This window comes from Alexandromys fortis, unplaced genomic scaffold, assembly GCF_014885135.2.
Source record: "Alexandromys fortis isolate MF-2015 unplaced genomic scaffold, M_Fortis_MF-2015_v1.1 scaffold_348, whole genome shotgun sequence".
Lineage (NCBI taxonomy): Eukaryota > Metazoa > Chordata > Mammalia > Rodentia > Cricetidae > Alexandromys > Alexandromys fortis.
Genome location: NW_026068223.1, coordinates 55803 through 68416, shown reverse-complemented (window position 1 = coordinate 68416; position 12614 = coordinate 55803). Strand labels below are relative to the sequence as shown.

Below are 12614 nucleotides of genomic sequence, written 5' to 3'. Positions count from 1 at the left end.
CACTGGAGAGGAAGGAGGGAAGGCAGGCCGAGCCTCTGGCCCTTTAGTAACTGACACCGGTTATTGGACATTAAGGATGTTTCGGGCCTTAGGGAGTGCTTTGCATCAAATAACATGTGCAAGCCTTGCCACTCTTGCATTAAAGTCTATTGTCCCATTCTCCCTGGGAGAAGCTGAGACCAGAAAGGCCACACGTGGTGGGAAACAAATCGAGTTCCTGGGGTCTGGGTTTCCATCTGGCGACACTCTAGGTAGAAAACCGTCCAACATCCCATCTCTGCTGTTTGCTGTGTCTCCAGCAAGGGGTTGCCGAATGGGAGGGGCCTGATTCTGGGATGCAAGGAGCCCAAAGAGGGAGGCATCATAGCCTCTGGGATCCCCGCCATACTCAGAAGACACCATTTCCCTTATGCATTGTCCATATGTCATGGACAGAGGACCAGAGCGCAGAAAAGGCAGGCCAAGCCAGAAACCATGGCTTCAGCAACATGGATGTGGGTCAGAAGGTGGTGAGGAAAGTGGGCAGGGATGTGTGGGAACAGCTTGGCAACATGTTGGAGGGCACTGAAGAAGAGACCAGTGAATGAGATGTCCGTGGGCAGGCAGGAGAATCAGGGAACAGAGAGTGGGGGGAGCAGACGATGGGGGACACTGCTGGCTGGGCTGGGGTGCTGCCATATGTACAACTGGCAAAGCCATTAACAGCGATGCTGGGCCAGGGTTGTACTGAGAGCACTGAAAACCCTGCAGAGTTACTCAGATGTACGGGGGGTATGGAGTGAAGGAGACAGGGGTGGGAGGAAGGGAGAGATGCGTGCTAGGTGGCCTCTGGGGAAGCTCTGGGGACATTTGGGGAAGCTCTGCTATGCTTACAAAAGGGATAGGGGATGATGTGTGATGTGATATTCAGAGAAGCCTTGAGGACACCATGTCCTTGCCACACAACCAAGAGCACGTCCAGGACTAAGAGTGGGGAGCAGGGCTCAGACTCCCCCTGTACTGGTCCAGGAAGACTCATGAGGAGGGCTGGGTAGAGCATGAAATTAAGAGATGGGGGAACAAAGGATGGATGGAAGATGGAGGTTGGACAGGGAGAAAAGAGGGTGGAGGAAGGGAGCTATGGTGCTGTTTTGATATCAGCAAGGAAGGAATGGAAAGGAAAGGAAAGCAGGGGAGAGTGTGTTCCATGCCATTTAGCCTGTGTCCAGATTTTTCTTTCATGATCCTATTCAATTGATAACCACACCTCACCATGAGACGCTGGCAGGGACCTTTGGACAGTCATGAGCTGACTAGGGTGATTAATGGAGGGGACTGGGGCCCATCATTGGATCCAGTGACCTGGGACAGAGGGGACCACAGATGAAGGCTCTGGGAGTCAGGTACCAAAACCGTGTTTGGTGTGGTGAACAGTCATACTCCCTTGTGACCTGGGACAGAGGGGACCACAGATGAAGGCTCTGGGAGTCAGGTACCAAAACCGTGTTTGGTGTGGTGAACAGTCATACTCCCTTTGAGTGCTTTCTGACTTCAGCTGTGTGAAGTCTGGACTCCTAGGAATGGCCCCAGCCAGGCTCACCTCCTGAGTTCTCAGGTCTGGGTAGAGGAGCTGGAGCTAGTGTTCATGGCTGAGGACCGATTGGTTCCTGCTGATGCACATGGCAGGGGAGAGGGGCGTGATGAAGTAGAGCTCCTATGGTATGCCTTTGAACTCCCCAAACCATGTCCATTGTGTCTGTCCTCACTGCCTACTGTGAGCTGAGTCTCCACCAAACTTCATGCTCTTGGCCTTTCATTTTCTCCAGTGGTCAAAGCCTCTACTCCTCCAGCCCCTCATCAGCCTGACTATGGATGGTTTCTGAGAGGTTCGATGGGGACATCCGGCTCTCCAGAAAGTGTGTAAGCACATGGTCATCATGATCCCATAGTTGTGGCCTGGGCTGCTCAGTGCTAAAGACAGTGTCCTGTCATGCTAGTCCCCCAACAAAGAGGGCCACTTCTCTCTAAGGCTTGGGGTGAATGGCTGCTAGATGGGTTTTTTCTAGGACAGGGTGTAAAGCTATGGGAATCTGTGAATACTGTACTTAATGGCCAACTCTGTCCAAAATGGCTGTGTCATCTCTGCCCCCTGAACCCCTGCAAGGACGCCAACCACAGAGACAGCCTGAGAAGGATGGTAGAGTGCCAGTGACATTCCCCTGGGGAGGCTGTGGCCTGGGGCAAATTACCTTATAACAGCGGGTTAATTAGATAAGACCCAAATTACCTGAGCAAGGTTTGCAAGCCTAGCAATTTGACAGTTTCATGTTGTTTCAGAGGTGGGGAGGGCTGATCTCTAGCTCAGCACAGAGAAAATGACTTCTTGCTCCTAGGCAGGCCAAACCCACGAATTAAGCTCCCCTGCCCATCTGCAAGCCCAGTGCCACGCATATATAAGGGCACCTGCTGGTGCTCACCACAGTCAGTACAACCTTCCTGGGATTTGTCTTCTTCCCTTGTACTCCATCTCCACCAACAAGCAACATGAGCCGCCAATTCACCTGCAAGTCTGGAGCTGGCAACAGGGGCTTCAGCGGCTGCTCGGCTGTGCTGTCTGGGGGCAGTTCATCCTCTTATCGGGCAGGAGGCAAAGGACTCAGTGGGAGCTTTGGTAGTCGGAGTCTCTACAGCCTGGGAGGCGCCAGAAGCATCACTCTCAACATGGCTACCGGCAGCGGCAAGAATGGAGGTTTTGGATTTGGCCGGAGCCGGGCCAGTGGCTTTGCTGGCAGCATCTTCGGCAGTGTGGCCCTGGGACCTGTGTGCCCGGCTGTGTGCCCACCTGGAGGCATCCACCAGGTCACAGTCAATGAGAGCCTGCTGGCCCCCCTCAATGTGGAGCTGGACCCAGAGATCCAGAAGGTGCGGGCACAGGAGCGAGAGCAGATCAAGGCCCTGAATAACAAGTTCGCCTCCTTCATCGACAAGGTAAGTCTGTTAGGATGGTCAGTGGGGGCTTGCCTGGGTACAGCTCGCCACTGCCCCTATTGGAGTAGACTTCAATCCCTCAGGAGGCATTGAAGTTGGGTGCATTTACTGAACACAAAGTTCATACGGTCATACGGTGTCATACGGTGACATCTTGTAAAAGATTCTCTGTAGTTCTGAGAGAAAACACCAACAGGGGTTGTTCATGCTGGTACAGGCTTCAGGGACAGTCACAGCAGAACCCTGGGGAGGAGACCTGGGCCTTGCTGGGGAGACTTGGCCTGGTACCATTTCTAAGCCTGTGGTCACACAGGTTGTACACAGTGAAGGAGGAGAATGGACCAGAAAGGCAGTCTTCCTCACAGGCATGCTGACCTTGTACCCTAGTCACCCATCCAATGGACCAGGAGTATGAATGCGTGTGTGGTCACGCCAGGCCCTTTGGGCTAAAGGCTGTCAGTGGTGGGCATTCCTGTCAGTGGTGGAGGGCACTCTTGCTAGGTCGGGGTAGAGGTGATCTGTAGTCAGAGCTGGCCACGGCTGACGGTGTGGGTGGCTTTGGGGAAAATCACTTGTCCCCCCTGGGTCCTTATGTTCTTACCTTTGGTGGAAATCAAGACCTTTCCCTGGGGCTTGTTAGTTTAGAAAATAAGGCTCATGTGAAGACCTCGGCACAATGCCTGGCTCAGGCTAAGTCCCTCTGCCCCCATTGGTGGCTATTGTCTCTTGAAAGGGTCCTGGGAAGCAGAGGACCCTCAGATCTGGACAAGACCTCAGGGGATCCTCCAGCTCAGCCAGGATGCTGGCTGTGGAATATAAGCAACAGCTTCCCTCTGCTTATTGGTCAGCAAGGCCATAGAGGCCAATGCCACTCCTACACAGCCATTTCTAGGGCTGACAGGGTAGGGGCTCACCCCCAGTCTCTTGTCTCCAGGTCTAGGGTCAGAGTTGTGAGGGCCATGTTGGCTCCATGACAATCAAGCACCACAGCTCAGGCCTCGTGGCCACAGGAACAGCCCTTGCTCCACATTGCCAGTCTTCCATGTGGAGGCCTCATTCTCTGCTCAGTCCCAGGGCCAAGGCTAGTGCTGCAGCTTCTTATCCTCAAAGCTACTCACATCTAGACAACCAAGGTGCTCCGAGGATTTGGGTCTGGGGTTTGTCCCTAACCTGGGTGGGCTGGCCAGACCCTATGAATGGGCAAATTTGGAGACACAGAAAAGCAAGATGGGGGGGAGGGGTATCTCCTTTGGGGGGTGGAAAGGAGACCCAAAGCCTGGTTAGCTCTCCAGGAGCCTTGGTCTCAGGAGCACCCTGGCATCTCAGTCCCAGGTAGAGAAGATATAGAGAGTCTTATCGGTAGCCTAGCGGTGTCTAGTGACATGCTAGGCACTGTGGTGTACCAGGTGTGGTTCATGCTCAGCTCAGGAAGAACTCTGAATGACCTGTTAGAGACCAGATGTTTGGAGCATAGGCTCATCTCAGGGCAGAGTTCCATGCGTTATTTCCCACGTCCTGTGAACACAGCCTTGCTTAAGTGTGCCTGTGCTCACTGATGTTAAAAAAAAAAAAGTCAATTTTTAAAAAAATTGTGCTCACCATAAGCAACTGCGGTGGTGGTGGTATATGCTAAAGATCTCTGGTAAATTCCCTGGTCTGGTGAGGGCCAGGCTCTGTCTGTCAGGTTCCATGTTTCATGCTTGCTCCAGACAGGAGGGGTTTGAGCTACGTGTGTGTGTGTGTGTGTGTGTGTGTGTGTGTGTTGGGGGACAGTATCTGTGAGTAGGAGTAGGGTGTGGCCCAGTGTGGGATTTTGAAGGATTCAGCAGCTCTTGGCCCCAGCCTCACTGCACTCTGACGTCATAAGACCTCATCTTCAGAGTGGATGGCCTTTCCAAACAGATGCGCCCTGTCTGGTCCTCTGCTGCTGGTGCAAGGTGCACTCACACACCTCTCTGCTCGGTCACTGTGGGCTCTGGTTGATTGGAGGTCCACAGTGAGGAGACACTTGTCTGGGTTTAGTTCTGAGCTCTGCCTTTGACTAAACTTCTGGACCTTGGGAAGAAGCAAAACTTCCTCATGCCTCAGTTTCTTCTCCACTGATCATGGCCAACCCGCCTCTGATTAGAGCTGCTCGCCTCTTGCAGCTGTGGAGGGTGAAGGGGAAAGATGCAGCCAGCACAGTGGCCTCGTGTGACGACGGTGATGAGAGTTCTGTGGCGCTCAACAGTAGCTGGGTTTGGGTTGCAGGTGCGCTTCCTGGAGCAGCAGAACCAGGTGCTGGAGACCAAGTGGGAGCTGCTGCAACAGCTGGACCTGAACAACTGCAAGAACAACCTGGAGCCCATCCTCGAGGGCTACATCAGCAACATGCGGAAGCAGCTGGAGACACTGTCCGGGGACAGGTTCAGGCTGGACTCCGAGCTGAGGAACGTGCGCGATGTGGTGGAGGACTACAAGAAGAAGTGAGTGGGGACCCAGCCTGCCCAGGGCAGCGAGCCCCGTTCAAAGTTTTGGAGGTGGATAGTGGGTTTCTTGGCTATACCAAGTAGGGTCACCACACTGCAAACCTAGAGCATGCTTCCTGCTCCCTAGGCTAGGGACTGACACTGGGGACAAATGTCCAAGTAACTGGGCATGGAGTGAAGCCACTTGCTTTCTGCATCCCGAGGTTCCCATGGGCACTGCCCACATTTGGTGTGAAGCCGCTTGCTTTCTGCATCCCGAGGTTCCCATGGGCACTGCCCACATTTGGTGTGAAGCCGCTTGCTTTCTCATCCTGAAGTCCCAAAAGGCCATTTGTTCCACACACTTCCTCCTCATATTTCAATATGGATCTTCTTCCAAAATTGGCCACCATGTCCCTTCCTCCAGGAAGCCTTCCTTGCTTGGCTGGCCCTTCAGTCTTCTGTGCCCCACTGGCTGGTATTCTTTTCTGTACTCAGGGTCTTTCCTGGGTACTTCAGAGCTCTTGGTGAAGGGTGTAAGCTATGATCTCCGGCCTTCTCACAGGTACGAGGAGGAGATCAACCGGAGGACGGCTGCAGAGAATGAATTTGTGCTGCTCAAGAAGGTGAGAGGAAGGCAGTTCCAAGGCCAGGGGAGAGGCTAGGTCTACCGTGTGCTTCGCCATTGGTTCCCAGATGAGCTGATGCTATCCAGAAGGAATGACGGGGCAGGGAGGATGGTGGGAAGAACCAGCATGAGGCTGGCTCAGACGTTGCAGAGGTGACTTTCACAGCAGCCTGGCTGGAACAGCATTTCTGAGGGTCCTCATTCCTGTTCATGGAGTGGGTTCTCAGGATGAGACGTGAGGGCCGTGCTATCAGCCGTCCCTACAGAAGAAGATAATGTCTCCTTCCTCCCTCAGTCAGCTGGGCTGGGATGAATGGCACATTTTTGGTGGCTCTTGTGGTGACCATGGATCACTGCATCTTCTTGCAGGATGTGGATGCAGCTTATGCCAACAAGGTGGAGCTGCAGGCCAAGGTGGACTCCATGGACCAGGACATTAAATTCTTCAAGTGTCTCTTTGAAGCTGTAAGTCTCTTTGCACCCATTCTCCAGAGTGGCCAGTGGCTAAAACTCTAGTTTAGAGACTGAGGGAGTCACAGAGGCTCCAGCTCTTAAGGAGGCCCCCGAGTTAGCCATCCACCTCACATGTTACTCCCGAGAGCCCCCTCCTCATTCCCAAGGCTTCATTCCATGGCAGCAGAATCTTCCTAGAGCCCAACAAGGTATTTTCTTTGCTTGAAGGTGACAATCTTGTGTTCCAAGGTCCTATATGGTATCACTATAATTTGTCAGTGGTCAAGCTGATATACTCCCTATCGATGGTCCTTGTAGGAGATGGCTCAGATCCAGTCCCACATCAGCGACATGTCCGTCATCCTGTCCATGGACAACAACAGGAACCTGGACCTGGACAGCATCATCGATGAGGTCCGTGCCCAGTATGAGGAGATTGCCCTGAAGAGCAAGGCCGAGGCCGAGGCGCTGTACCAGACCAAGGTGAGAGGCAGAGACTGGGCCAGGGGTGGCAGGTAAGGTGGTACCATGATGTGATGTCTCAACACAGTTATATCCAGACAGGCGTCAGTGCCTAGGCCAGAATCCCCTTCAGTCAGGGGTGCAGGGAGCTCACAGACTCTGTGCTATCACACTTATCCATCTCTGTGCTTTGGGCTTTCCAGTTCCAGGAGCTGCAGTTGGCAGCTGGCCGCCACGGTGATGACCTCAAAAACACCAAGAATGAAATCACTGAACTGACCCGGTTCATCCAGAGACTCCGCTCAGAGATTGAGAATGCCAAGAAGCAGGTGAGGGACCTTGGTCTGTGGCCTGTAGCAGTGAGCCCAGCGGAGGGCATGTGAGGTGGTTGAGGGCCTTGCCTTCCCACATGTCTCTAACAACAAGAGAAGATACTAGTGAGGTCACTGCCTTCAGTAACCGGACATCTCTGGGGCACCGTCTTTGCTACTCACTCCCAGTGCCTTCCCTGTCCTACAGGCTGGGCTCCCCAGTGTCTGGGCTTCCCTGTTCACAGCTCTTGGCAGTTCCTCTTGGCAGATGTACCCCATGTTCTCTGACTAAACAGAGAGTCGGGGCCCCAGCTGCTCCACACCCCCTCAGCATCTTCTCCACAGTAGTAGCTTCATAAATATCACTGGTGTGGCTGAGGAGCGGAAATGGGCGCAGAGAGTCCCCAGTGAGGATGCCTCGTGCTAGCAGGTGGGGGCAGAGGATGCAGAGGGAATGAAATGGCAGAGGTGTCTACTCTTCTGCCGAACTTATGCCCACAAAGGCCTTGAGGAAAAACATTCCCATTCTCTCTGCACCAGATGAGAGGTGAAGCGAGGTGGCACAGAATATAGCTGCTAGACACCATCCCCTGTTCTTCCTATGGGCTTTAACACAACCTCTCTGCAGTCATAAGTACAAATCATCCCTCCGTCCTTCACAGGTGGCTGTAGGGTCAAATGAGATGAGGCGTGGAATAGGTGGTGCTGAGGATGGTGCTGGGCACAGTGATGGGTGGTGCTGAGGATGGTGCTGGGCACACAGTGAGCACCTGGCAAATAATCATAATTCTGGGAGAATCTCTTTCCTATGACCTTGGCCTGCGGGCCATGTGTCTGGGCTGGAGTTGCCACTGCATTGAACAAATTGTCTTATAATATCTTTCTCCGCAGACCCTAAACAACTCAAGAACGGAAAGTCACTTACTCACTATGCGGCCTGACGATCAATGCCTAGGCATTGAAGTGGTCTGCAGAGGGCGGGAGCATGCTTTCCTTTCACCATATGTCTGGGAATAGGGGCATAGCCGAGATCCAGGAAGGCTTGCTGGCTCCTATCAGCCAGAGCAGAAGCGTGGTGTGCATCCAGCATGCTACCTGATCTTACTGAATGTGAGGGGTTTGGCTGCAAAGACCAGGCCTCCTTCAGTTTTCTAACGTCTTGAATTCCTGGCTTAGGCTTCTAACCTGGAGACAGCTATCGCTGATGCTGAGCAGCGAGGGGACAGTGCCCTCAAGGATGCCCGGGCCAAGCTGGATGAGCTGGAGGGCGCCCTGCACCAGGCCAAGGAGGAGCTGGCTAGGATGCTGCGTGAGTACCAGGAGCTGATGAGCCTGAAGCTGGCCTTGGACATGGAGATTGCCACTTACCGCAAGCTCCTGGAGAGCGAGGAGTGCAGGTGAGTGGAGCACGCTGGACAAGGAGCCTCTGATGCCGCAGGGGGAGAGCGGTAAGGGAGAATGGGGCGGTGATAAGGGGAAAGTTAATCACAGTTGGGAACATCAGCTGGGCTGGAGGTGCAGCCAGTTGGTGCTTAGCATGTGCAAAGCCTGACTTTGATCATCAGAACTGCACACAACTGGACGTGGTAACGCATTCCTAACATCCCAGCTTTTGTGAGGTGGTCAGGAGGATCAGACGTTCAAGTTTACCCCTGACTATAGTGACTTTGATGCCAGCTTAGCCTACATAAGACCCCATCTTAACCAGAAAAAAGAGTAGCACCTATACCCATGACATCTGAATGCACACTTCCTCCTGGGGGCTGTACTATATGGTAAGCTACATGAATTAACACATTCAGCCCTGAAACCTCCCCAGGACATCTGGGAGCATCCTCCTTTCTCTCCTGAACCTCATTCCTCTATTAGGCTTTCTTGTTCCCTCTTTCAATGTACACTATGGGCTGGCTGGGTGGGGGTGTGCTAGGCTTGCCACCCTAGCCTCCCAGTGTGCTAGGGAGAGAGAAGGCTCACCACGGTGGGACACTGGCAGGAACACAGGCATCCTTTAAAAACTGTTCTTCAGTCCAGTGTTTGGCCTGCTTACCCCCAGAGTTTCAGAGGTGGCCTCCAACGCTTCTGAGGCCCACAGTAGCCCTGCAGGTCCAGAAGCCCACTTCGGGCTGTTGTGGGCAGCACCTTGGAAGAGGCTGTGGATTGCTCCTAATGTTACTTCTTTCCTCTACAGGATGTCAGGAGAGTACCCATCCCCTGTCAGCATCTGTAAGTATTTTTCTGGGCTTGGAGCTAAGTCAGAGGTGCTGCATAGACACACTCTGTGTGTGTGTAGACAAGGGGCCTACAAATCAGCCGGAAAAAGGCTGAGATCACAAAGTACAGAGGGCAGACTAGGGCTAGGTCTCCTAGTTTCCTGTCCTTCCAGGACTCTTTTATCTTTGTCATCCTGCCTCCCAGGGAACAGCAGCAAGGGATGGCCACAGGAGAAGGGAAATGAAGGATGAATTCTAAGAAAAGGATGTGGGGGGGGTGTCTGTGCCAGGCTCTTGAGGCTGGGTTTGCAAATTACAGACAGATGATGGGGACTTGTGGGGGGCAGGACTGAAGGGACTCCAGAAGGGTGCTTCAAGCTATCAGGACTGGATCTGGGATCACAGATCTTAGATTGCCATCCGTGGGGAGAAAGCAAGAAAAAGAGGATGGAAGCAGATTTAGCAAAGCCACGAATAGGAGGGACAGTGGTGGATGCCCAGGACAAGTGGGTACATGGGCACCTGGTTAAGTAAGTCAAAGACATAGGGAGAAGTCTTTGGGATATCCTCCCCAGGATGAGGGGATAGCTATGATCAGGTCCTTAGAGAGCCAGGTCTGTCTTGGGGGAAGGAGAGTCTCCTCCCTAGCTCTGCCTGAGCAGGTCCGAGTCTACCTCTCTCCCTCTGCAGCCATTATCAGCAGCACCAGTGGCAGTGCAGGCTATGGCTTCCGGCCCAGTACAGTCAGTGGTGGCTATGTGGCCAATAGCACGAGCTGCATCTCGGGAGTGTGCAGCGTCCGCGGTGGGGAGAGCAGGAGCCGAAGCAGCGGCAGCGACTACAAGGACACCCTAACGAAGGGCTCCAGCCTGAGCACCCCCTCCAAGAAAGGTGGTCGGTAGACAGGGCTTCCTGTGGCTCCCCTCCTCAGAACCCCCGTGCCCTAGTCTGCTGCCCCCTTTCTGCTCCCTATACCACTCCAGGGGCCCTGGGTTTGTCCTCAGCTAATCTCCTTTTTCCACGGTTCTGAGCCTGGATCACTCTGGACTACCTTGTGCTGGTAGACGCCAGGGTCGGGCCAGTTTCAGCTCACCTCTGCCCAGGTCCAGCCTGTCCCTTCCACCAGGCGTTGCCTCTGTTCTTAACTGGCTTCTTGGATCTCAACATGGTCTTTCTTGTCTTCTGAGCTTTTGTCTCAGTTCCTGCTGATGACAGAAGCTAGCTCTGTATCCAAGAGGGCAACAAAAAGACAATGAACTGAGAGTGGCCTGCCCATCCGACCCAGCACAGTCTCATTTTGAGTGGGACCACTCAGAGTAAAGGGACTCTGTCTTCACTTTCCTGCACCCAGAACCAGAAAAACGAGGACACCCTTGGCTTCCCCTGTATTCCAAAAGCCCTCCCTGTTTCATCCTAAATAAACCGTGCAATCTGATGTCTTAGTCTCTGAGTATTCAGTGAGCACAAGTCAAAGGCTCATGCGAACATGCATACACACCGCACACATGCAGTCACATGCAAGTGTGCCACTGCGTGTTGCCAGTATGGTTTGAGTGGGTCATGGTTTTCTCTGCAGAGCAGAAACAAACAAAGGGCTAGTACGCTTGGCAGAAGGAGGCTTCTCTCTGGAGTGCAGATGGGGGGGGATGCAGAGAATAGGCTGGAAGGAATGGTTGAGGGTGGAAGGATGGGCGGTGAGTCTGTGGCTCTCAACAGATGTCTGAACGGTGTCCTGGCAGGAACTCTCACCCCTTTCTTGGGTCTTTCCTGGGAGGCAGGCAGGAATCTGCTGCAGCTGCCCTGCTCTTCACTGTACTAAGCCTTCTAGGAGGGTGAAGCTGGTGACACTCCCACATCCTGGGCCACTATTGTGCCAAAACAGGGCAGGCAGCAAGTTTTTGGAAGCTTAGGCTGGAATGGGGCAGAGTAAGTGGTGGTGAGGCTGGACAGTCAACACCTTCTAGGAACTTGTTGGCCGAATGAACTAATGTCGTGATGGTCAGCTGTGCCTTGTGTGGAGGAGGAGTTCATGGACAGACAGATTCCCTAGGCTAGCTGTCTGACTAGAGAAGGAATGGAGGCAGAGGAGGGGCAAAGTGTTTGTTGGCCATGGAAACTCAGAGACCATGAAGTCAGTGGGGAACAGCTTGCTTGCAAGCTAACCATACTCATGGTGCTGTTTGGGAGCCAGGCAGGGGTTTTGGTTACACATAAGACTAAGGGTATGGGGCTGGAATGGAGAAGAGGATGGGATGGGATGGGATGGGATGGGATGGGATGGGATGGGGTGGGATGGGGTGGGATGGGATGGCAGGTGGGAGGGAAGGGCTTGGAGGAAGGGTTGAGTAGGTTGGGCAGCTGGTACAATGTTCAGAGTAGTGACCATGGTTTAGGGCAAGGCCGCAGAGTCGGTCTTGAAACTCCCAACATACAGGAGGCAGCCTCCAGGCCAGACTGCTTATCTGGCAAGATGAGTGTGGTTTATGTGTTGGTGTGTGTGTGTGACACGTGCTGCCATTTCCCTAGCAAAGTTCTTTACACACCCGCTGCTTTGGTTACCCTACTGCGTTTACAACACTAAGAAATAAAATGAGATGGTAAAGCATGTTTCCCGTCGAGAGCATCTAACATGTCTCAGATTTATGGTGGGGAGAGTTTTGTTGGGTGCTCTGGATTTACTACTTGTATCTGGGGAGGAGGAAAGAATCCCCCTATTGTCCCTTTATGCTCTGGGGCTCAAAGGAGCTTTCTAGGTGAGCAGAGTTGTCCTGGGTTCTGAGTTTTGGAGCCACAGAGACAGAGCAGGAAGCAGCTAGGAGTCCATGGGAGCCCCATGGCCAACCCCAGCATGTGAGTTGCAGCCAGGCAGGACTGATAATCTGGGGCGAAGGAACAGTGAGTGGCAGAGGCTCCCCAGCAGCTTCACTTCAGTTAGGGACTCAAATTAGTGCTGACCTCGGGTCTCGACATATGCTCATGCACACAGACCACACACACACACACACACACAGGAACAGATAATGAAAGAACTGGGGAGGCTGAAGCACGAAGATCAGAGTCAGAATTTTGAGGCTGCACAGTAAGGGAAAAATAGGAGAGAGAGAGAGAGAGAGAGAGAGAGAGAGAGAGAGAGAGA

The 12614-nt window shown here is 53.3% G+C and overlaps 1 protein-coding gene across 1 annotated transcript; it reads left to right on the top strand.

The window, feature by feature from the left end:
• The first annotated feature begins 2523 nt into the window (after positions 1 to 2523).
• Krt71 (keratin 71) lies at positions 2524 to 10380 on the top strand. The gene is made up of 9 exons (XM_050130606.1): positions 2524 to 2967; positions 5218 to 5432; positions 5980 to 6040; positions 6412 to 6507; positions 6814 to 6978; positions 7161 to 7286; positions 8445 to 8665; positions 9457 to 9491; positions 10169 to 10380. The coding sequence occupies exons 1-9, from the start codon at positions 2524 to 2526 to the stop codon at positions 10378 to 10380; spliced, it is 1575 nt and encodes a 524-aa protein (XP_049986563.1).
• Positions 10381 to 12614: the final 2234 nt, after the last annotated feature.